Source organism: Cryptosporidium ubiquitum, assembly GCF_001865345.1.
Source record: "Cryptosporidium ubiquitum isolate 39726 chromosome Unknown contig_6, whole genome shotgun sequence".
Classification (NCBI taxonomy): domain Eukaryota; phylum Apicomplexa; class Conoidasida; order Eucoccidiorida; family Cryptosporidiidae; genus Cryptosporidium; species Cryptosporidium ubiquitum.
This window is the reverse complement of record NW_021639807.1, coordinates 140,384-148,735: the sequence shown is the minus strand read 5'-3', so window position 1 is coordinate 148,735 and position 8,352 is coordinate 140,384. Positions and strand designations below refer to the sequence as shown.

General features: G+C 32.7%; 4 protein-coding genes across 4 annotated transcripts in view; 2 read left to right on the top strand and 2 right to left on the bottom strand.

Moving 5' to 3' along the window:
* The window catches only part of cubi_03223 (uncharacterized protein), a gene marked incomplete at both ends in the record, with an annotated part of 3,078 nt that extends 2,586 nt beyond the window's left edge, over positions 1–492 (top strand). The window contains one exon of the mRNA XM_029020236.1: positions 1–492. This exon is cut by the window's left edge and continues 1,949 nt beyond it. Coding sequence (XP_028876243.1) covers positions 1–492 — 492 coding nt within the window.
* A 745-nt stretch (positions 493–1,237) lies between these two features.
* cubi_03222 (uncharacterized protein) lies at positions 1,238–1,921 on the bottom strand (the record flags this gene model as incomplete). Its single annotated transcript, XM_029020235.1, has 1 exon — positions 1,238–1,921. One exon carries the CDS (start codon positions 1,919–1,921, stop codon positions 1,238–1,240), a length of 684 nt encoding a protein of 227 aa, XP_028876242.1.
* Positions 1,922–2,401: 480 nt separating this feature from the next.
* On the bottom strand, positions 2,402–6,853 carry cubi_03221 (uncharacterized protein; the record flags this gene model as incomplete). The annotated part of the gene is made up of 1 exon (XM_029020234.1): positions 2,402–6,853. One exon carries the CDS (start codon positions 6,851–6,853, stop codon positions 2,402–2,404), a length of 4,452 nt encoding a protein of 1,483 aa, XP_028876241.1.
* A 286-nt stretch (positions 6,854–7,139) lies between these two features.
* Positions 7,140–8,255, top strand: cubi_03220 (PRP18 domain-containing protein; the record flags this gene model as incomplete). The annotated part of the gene is made up of 1 exon (XM_029020233.1): positions 7,140–8,255. The coding sequence occupies one exon, from the start codon at positions 7,140–7,142 to the stop codon at positions 8,253–8,255; it is 1,116 nt and encodes a 371-aa protein (XP_028876240.1).
* Positions 8,256–8,352: the final 97 nt, after the last annotated feature.

Here is an 8,352-nt window from a genome sequence, read left to right as displayed (position 1 = left end):
CAATCCACTTCTACAGAAACTGGATCATACTCAGATAATAACCAACCAACTTCTACAGAAACTGAATCAAGTTCAGATAATAACCAACCAACTTCTACAGATGCCGAATCCTACACTGACAGTAACCAACCAGCTTCTACAGAAACTGGATCTTACCCAGATAATAGCCAACCAACTTCCCCAGAAACTGGATCGTACTCAGATAATAGCCAACCAACTTCTACAGACACCGAATCCTACACTGATAGTAACCAACCAACCTCTACAGGAGCTGGGGAAGACCAAGAACATATTACGGAAAATGCTGACGTAAATAATCAAGAAAACAGTTCTGATGTTGGTACACAAAATTTTTCGGACCAATCTAATTTTTCGGATGTATCCGCAAATGGAGAAATTAATACATACACTAATGCGGATAGTGATGAACTAGAGATAACTAGAAATGATATAATTGAAGATGCTTCGAAGGAGATTAAAAATAAAATGTAAATATTTTGTAATTAAATAATTCAATTTGGCCCTTTTTCAAATGTTCAAATTGTAATTATTTTTTGTAAATTTCAAATGGATAATAATTAACACACTGGCTCTCACAAAAAAAAAAAATTAAAAAATTGTAGAACAATTATTTGTTATTCTAATAAATTCGCTTATAATTTATAGAATAGAAACATTTAGTTGAAGATAATACTTCAGAAAAAAAAAAAATAATATTGTTCGGTAATGTTTGAAATTAATCTTTAAATCAGTAAAATAACGAGTATATTTGTAAGAAAATCTAGTTCCATGAAAGCTTTAGATCGAATTACATTGAGTTTTTATTATTGATCCATATTTTGTTAATTATCCTAACTAATCAACTGTCTGAACTGCTATATTTTTTTTTGATTTTTCTATGTTTGACTTGTTTGCTTATCAAATTTTTATTAACACATTAACAGAAAGTTCGTGTTTTATAATTAATAAAAAAAAAAATTAAACATTCTCCCTTTTTTATTAAACATAATGAATCAAACAGGATTGCTTATTCAACATAGCAAATAAATTAATCATTGATTTGTAATTTCATAGAGGTCCAATTGCAATTAAAAATCTTCAGAGCTAAGGGAACACGTAAATTTAACTAAAAAATAACTCTTTTCTGAATTATATTTTTAGTTCGCAGTAAAAATTTTAATCATCTAATTGTGAAAAAGATTCAATAATTTGTTTTATAGAAATGTTTATTACTTTTTTACTTGTATTTCTCTAGATCGCTTTTTTTTTTCTCAAGTAATTCACAATTTTTTTGGTAATTTTTTTTTACCAATTCATATTTTTTGATAAATTTAATTGTATTACTCATACTTGAATCAGAAAGGAATGCTTTTGAATATATATTAACAGTAAATTCAATTTGTTCAAGCTTCCTGACAAGTTTTTTCTCATTTTTCATTAATGCTGCTATCTCATTCTCCAACTTTCCTACATTATCAGGATTTACTAATTCACAACTTTCGAATTCCACTTGATTATCATTAAGAGGTTCTACTTCGGTCTCTGATTTCTCATCAACCGATACTGAATCTCTTTTTCCAAAATCCAATTCAATGACAGGAATAACATTAAGTTTTTCACTTGTAGAATTATTATCTGCTTTTAGATAAGCCTCCAAGTCATTAGAGCTATGTTTTGAGTTATCATGATTAAAGATATCAGAATTAGTTGATTCTCCCATATCAATTTCTAATTCTAAGTCTATTTGTTTTTCTATCTTATCTGTTTCTAAATTTTCGAATGAATTTAAAACCTTGATAAGTGATAAGTTTGAATTAATAAAAACTTCCCGATTTTTATTTTCTATTTTTCTTAAAAACAGAATAAAAATAATGTAGGTTGCCAAATATTTGTTAATTTTGTATAATAGTTTTAAAAACATGATTGGCCTATTCAATACAATAAATGATTACATGATAATTGCTCAATTTTCTATTTTGTTTTTTCCAACTAAGCTTTGATTTTTTAATATTAGCTGAAGAAAAGAATTAATTATTTGTAATCTTATTTTAAAAAAACTTTAAATTTCTAAATTAAATACATTTTTTTTAAATATTTGTTTCCACATTAGACATGTGGGATTTTCTTTTGTCAGGATTTGACTACAAATGCCCACACTTTAGAGTTGGTTTTACCAAATAACTGATTTTTAGGAGGGGGGAGAATAAAAAATTGGAGAAAGAATATTCAATAACGCTACTGAAAAGAATATAATTAATATTCCAATTTTTCCCTACTTTCTTACTAATTGTTTTCTATTTAATATTTTGTTTATCAAAAAAAACATTTATGAGATAATTGAATTTTTTTTCTTATATGAGTTAACAAATCATATAGAGCATTTGACTATTTATCTCATAATCTAGTTTTCAATAGTAAAGTTCAAAGTTGAATTGTATGATTTTGGCTCCCAAGAATAGAGAAAATCATAATCATAGCGTGCAAAACCATTAAATGCTGATTGTTCTTGTAGAATGCCAACGGTCTCGCTTGTGGAGTTTTTTTCTCGCTTATAATTGACTGAATATCTTCCAACTTGGCCATCTTCTAAATTACTATTGGGGTTCTTCTTGCTAGTGGAGTCTCCTTGAAGGAATATAAAGCCAGACCTGGCATTTCCTAATAGTGGGCGAATTTCAGAGATATTAGGAATTAATCCACCAAAATCACCGTCAAATCCTGTCCAAGGCGTCGTATCATTTTGGTATTTGTTTAAAGGAGAAACTGTTCCTTTAAGTGCAAAGCTAGATAATGCACTGCACAAACATTGGATTTGAGATTTTCTGGTGTTAAACTCATTATAGCGGTGGAATGTCTGGCATAAGGAACTATCCCAGCGGTTTCCTTGTCTCACAACACATTCAAGGCCTGTAACATTAACTTGTATATCAAGTTCAAGATCAATATTGAACGAAACTGGAGTGGGAATATTAAATAGATAATAGTCAATGGAACATACAAAAAGTGTTGTAGATAGTACTGGTATTAACGCTAGATTCTCGCTGGAAATAGATTTGTGAATGGATTTTTTGATCAACTCATTTGGATACTTTGAAACCGAGATGGTGAGAGTATTATTTGGGCAAGAAGGTATCCAATATGACTTTGCTAATTGAGGATCAAAGTACTTAGGGTTTTGGATCATGTAAATGGATTCTGCAAGCTGAAAGTCAATATTATTTGAAAAAGTAAAATGTGGAATACTAATTGTATCAAATCTAACTCCAGAATTTAAATCCTGTTTAGCAAATGTTTTACTTTCGAAAATAATTTTAGAATTAGGTCCTGCCCATCTAAATTCAGATCCTATAGGTTCTGAAAATGATAGCCTATTTCCAATTGATTGCAAAACTAATTCAACTATTTGGAGGTATTGGGTATTTGATGAAATGAAATCCCAACCATTTGCTGCAATAATAAGATCAATAGTCTCCAGTAAGAGAAATTTAAATCCAGGGCTATTAGCACATTCAGCTATCAAAGTATTATTTAAAATAGAATTGAACGGCCTGATGGTATCTATTTGTAAGTTTGGGTTTTCTAATGCTTTACGGAGTATCATATTTAAAATTCCAAAAACCGTAATTTTAGAGGCAGAGAAATCCGCTGATGTAGGGTTTTTGGGGTTCTCCACAAGCATCTCAAATAATACTTCAAAATATTCATTCCAAACTAAAGATTGGGATGCTGGCTGTGAAAATAAAGAGGTGCCAAGTTGAAGGCCATCAAAGAGGGATAAGTAAGATAAAGGATGAGTTGCAGCAGCAATTAATTCCATGATTTGTTCTCGACTCTCAATTTGACTATTCATAATTATTTTTTGATGTGGGCAAATTGGTTCATTTCCGTAGCTACAATATGGAGTTATGTAGTGATTTTTAAGGCTTTTATCACAAGGAATTAGGCAACCACTGTTGGAGGGTGTTGAAGCTTTTAGAAAAATATACCAAACCTTTTCTGTAGCTGGTAACCTTATTGACTGTTGCAGAAGTTGTTGTTGATCTCCTAGAATTAAAATTCTCGATTTTGATGATATTACCGGATCAGACGACGCAAAAAGTCCCAATGAAGGGAAGACAGAAGACTGTACTTTCGTTGGAAAAGCAACTCTGGGTATCTGAAGATAAAGAGTGTCACTTGCAGATGTTTTTCCTGGATTTGGAATTAATATTGAAAATTCTTCCATCTGAGGAGGCATATCTGCACTTAAAAAATATATGTATTCGCCAACCCCTTTTGGAGGAGCACTAGGAATCTGATTTGCGAGATTCCCGAAAGCTGTGGGAATCGTTGTAATTTGTTTCAAACTTTCAGGTATTGCACGGAAAACAAGGAAGCAGTTGACATTTTGTTCGGAGAAAATGCTAAATGGCTTAACTATTGCAGACACAATTATTGATTCTTGAGAAAGTATCTCTTGAACTCTAGCTTCAGAAGGCACAGTTTCGAGTTGAATAGAATGATAACCTTCACATAATAGCTGAGACTTGAAATGGATAATTTCAGCCATACTAGAGAAATAAGAAGTTTCATTCAATTTAACATCAAAACTAAATGATGTGTTTTGGCTGATATAAGGTATTGTACTGAAATGATGCCCTGTGTTAAGGTGGTCCCATGGTTTTGGTACAGATTTAATTGTGAATACCTGAGGAATATCTGTTGGGAATATCGGAATCTCAGGAGGGAAGGCACAAGTCTGAGTACGGAGGAACCATTGATTGTAATTATTTGGATATGTTATTGTCTCAATCCACCAACCTGTTGGAGAGTATCCGTATATTACGTATGGTGAGGTGTTGTTTTGTATAAAAAGTAGTGGTGTAGTGATACTATAATCTTTAGACTCAATTCTAGCGCTCCAAGTATTATCCTTCTGGGTACCAGTACTAAGAGTTGAGGGTAAATTTTTTTCAGCAGTAATACAATTTGCAAGGCTTGCTGCAGGTGGGCCTGCTTGCATACAAACTTCAAAAGCTTGATCCTTTAGCGTAGTAGTTGAGTATAGAAGTGAAACAGGGGTGGTTGATGTATAACATTGCCACGTAACATTTACGTCAGCCATTTCTGTTGGCATTGGAAGCATTCTAGCAGCCCTACAACTGGCTCCACCTCCTGGAAGGTTGAATGAACCAAACATTTTCTCAACATACTGCGGCGAAAACGCATAAAAAGAGCCTTCTGGTACTATTGGATTGTTTGGATTGTGAAATAGCGGTGATTGCCATGTAACTCTTGGTCCTTGTAAGAAAATTCCATAAAAAATCTGATTTATCACGGAAACCCCGGGATAATTTCTGATAAATGTTTTTTTTGAGTCTTCAAATTCTGTAGGACCTCCACCATTTTGGGTATAACTCACTGTCTGAAGGATTAGGGTTTGTAAACCTGGGTGGTCTAACGAAGGCTGGAAGTATCCATCAAAAATCTTTGGTGGAGGATAAAATGGGGTTCGATACCTAGTACTAGTATTTAGTTGTTCGCTGGAGCAACGACCTTGTTGATAGAATCCTTTGTTTTCTATTGAAGGTGTAAACGGAAATGTTCCATTAAAGAAACACCCTCCAATAAAATTCTCTTCAATAATAATTGATGGAGCACCAGTATCTTGTAAGATTCCTGTTCTATTGGGGCTATTCATGATAATGAATTTATTGAAAAATCCCATTCCTTTAAGCGTATTTCTTTGAAATATGGAATCTGATTTATTACTAAGTAGAAGTGAAAGGTCTCTTGGGTCTTCTTCATCTCCGAGATTGTCCACCATTGTATAAGGTCTTAGTGGGAAATAAAAGTCAAAGTTACTTGAGCATTTTGATTTTTCTTTACCGGTTAAAACCTGTTCAGGCAACCTTGAAGGTGGCAGGACTCTGATTGGAGTAACAGTAAATGGAATATTTGTTTGGCCCCAAGTAATAGCAGCATCATTGAAATGAGTTGTGACATTACTCAAATAAGGAATTACCTTCATTTGATAAGTTGGAGTTATTGTAGGAATAAAACCACCCAATCCATATTTCGGAACCCATAGTTTATCATTCTTGTCTTGAGAATAGTTTAATAAAGAAACATCCAGAATTGTAATATTGAATGTATCAACGAAATAATGATCTCCATTCGATCCAACAACATTTTTTCCAGGAAGTACATCACTAGGAATAAATACCTTATAATTTAATGCTATTGTCATTTTGGGGTTTAACTCTGATGCGAGGCCAAGATCTTCTTTAATATCATACCAAGTTTCACTATATATATGTTGAGAAAGCCAATTAATCGCCCCTTGGCCATCTAAAGATTGATAAGTTTGTGGAAATTTAAGGATTAGGTTCTCCACCATATCGTTTGTAATATAGTAAGTTAGGTTAGTATAGGAGTAAGTTTGAATTACAGTTGGAGTCATACCATTCAATAGAGTAGCAGCAGCTTCACAAAGTGGAGATAATGCAACCGCATTTGAAATGCTCAAAACCCCATATTGAGTTTGGACCTTAGATGTTCCTCCCAGATTTTTGGTATCACATGAGAAATCAACTGTTACAGGATCTGTTCTATTTAGATTTCCCACAGTCAAAGTTATCGGATTTATAAATTGGCATGGAGTTATTAATGGAGGAACTGATATTGCACCCCAAATTGTTTCATAATATGGAGGTGTGGGCTTGGGATCCTTTACATCACTTCCATATGGAGATCCATTTTGAGCCAAATATGATTCAACCGTGATATTGTCGTAGTTTCCTCCAGGTATCTGACAATTCGAAGTTTTTAAGAATAATATAAAACTCAAATAAAATGTTGTTACCTTCCACATTATTTTAAATCTTTTCAGATTTTTCGAATAATCTTTATCATATTCTTTTTATGAATTTTTACTTGTGTTTAGTCTTCATGCAAAAAACATATTTTACTTGACTTTACATTTTTAGACTATTGTTAGAAATCGCGCGCGCGGTTCATTCGCGTGATAAAAATTCCTAGGGTTTTAAGATTGTGTAGTTATAAGCAAGGGCCACTTTGATATGAGAAAGGTCAGCAATTAAAACCACCTTTTGTGAGTTTTATGGCTTATCTTGTTGTTTTATAAGTATTTGGATTGGATGGATTCTCTTAAAGAGCTTATAAATTCTAAGAAAACGGAGCTCAGGAAGAAACTAGGTAAGTATTATGACAGATATAGCTATTCAACTGGTTCATTAATGACTTTTTTGTTTCAAATCTACTTAGACAATCGAAAATGGGTTTCTCAGAGCGAATTGCAGGACTATGAAAGGCAGGAATATATTAAAAGGCAGAAGGAAAAGGACCTGAAGAAAGTTAAAAAAGAGAATATTAAGGCCCCACATTATTCAATTTCAGAAAGTATATCGAGGGAAAGTATAGATGATCAGAGGAAAGATGTTAATTTTTCTGTTGAAGATGTTCAGAAAAGTAATCCAAAACACTTAGAAGATAGATCAGAAAATGTATTTTTGGGTATTTCTATACAAAACAAGGAAACTATAAGAAGATTGAGACTACTTGGGGAACCAATCACTTTGTTTGGAGAAGGTGATATTGAGAGATATAATAGATTAAGGAGGTTAGAGTTCCAAGGTAGAACGAACGAAGAAATGAATATTGGTCAACAGAATATTTTTTTGCATGGATTTGATCCAAACATCTCTCTTTATTCTGTAAGCGAGGACCACAGAAAAGTAGAAATATATGAGGAATTTGAACATATTGATGGGGAAAGCAATCAGAAGTTCATTCTTAGATGGATAGATACCCAACTAAAAGAGTGGGAGAAGTTGCTTAAATCCCGAAAAAAAGTAGAATCTGAAACTGAAAAAGGTAGACAAGATTCTGCTCAGTATTACCAAACAAAAAGAGACATCCAGCCTTTAATTAATTCACTAGAAACCTCGGATGGAAAAGTTGATCAAGAGGTTCTCGACAAATTATTCGAAATTGTGACACTATGTAACCAAAGAGATTACAACAAAGCTCAGGATAAATATATTGAATTGGCTATTGGAAACGCTCCTTGGCCAATGGGCGTAACTATGGTAGGTATTCACGAAAGAGCAGGAAGAACAAAAATCTTTTCTTCTCATATTGCTCATGTTTTGAATGATGAGACAACAAGAAAATATATTCAAATGTTTAAAAGATTGGTTACTCATTGTGAATCAAAAAGACCGTCTAGGGAGCTACAAAAGAAAAGTATCTAGCAAAATTAATTGCTTATTTTTTATCTTTATAACTTGTCTACCTTGCGTTGTTTTTTTGATAGTTTATAATTATTGAACTAAAAACATTTTTCTGGCC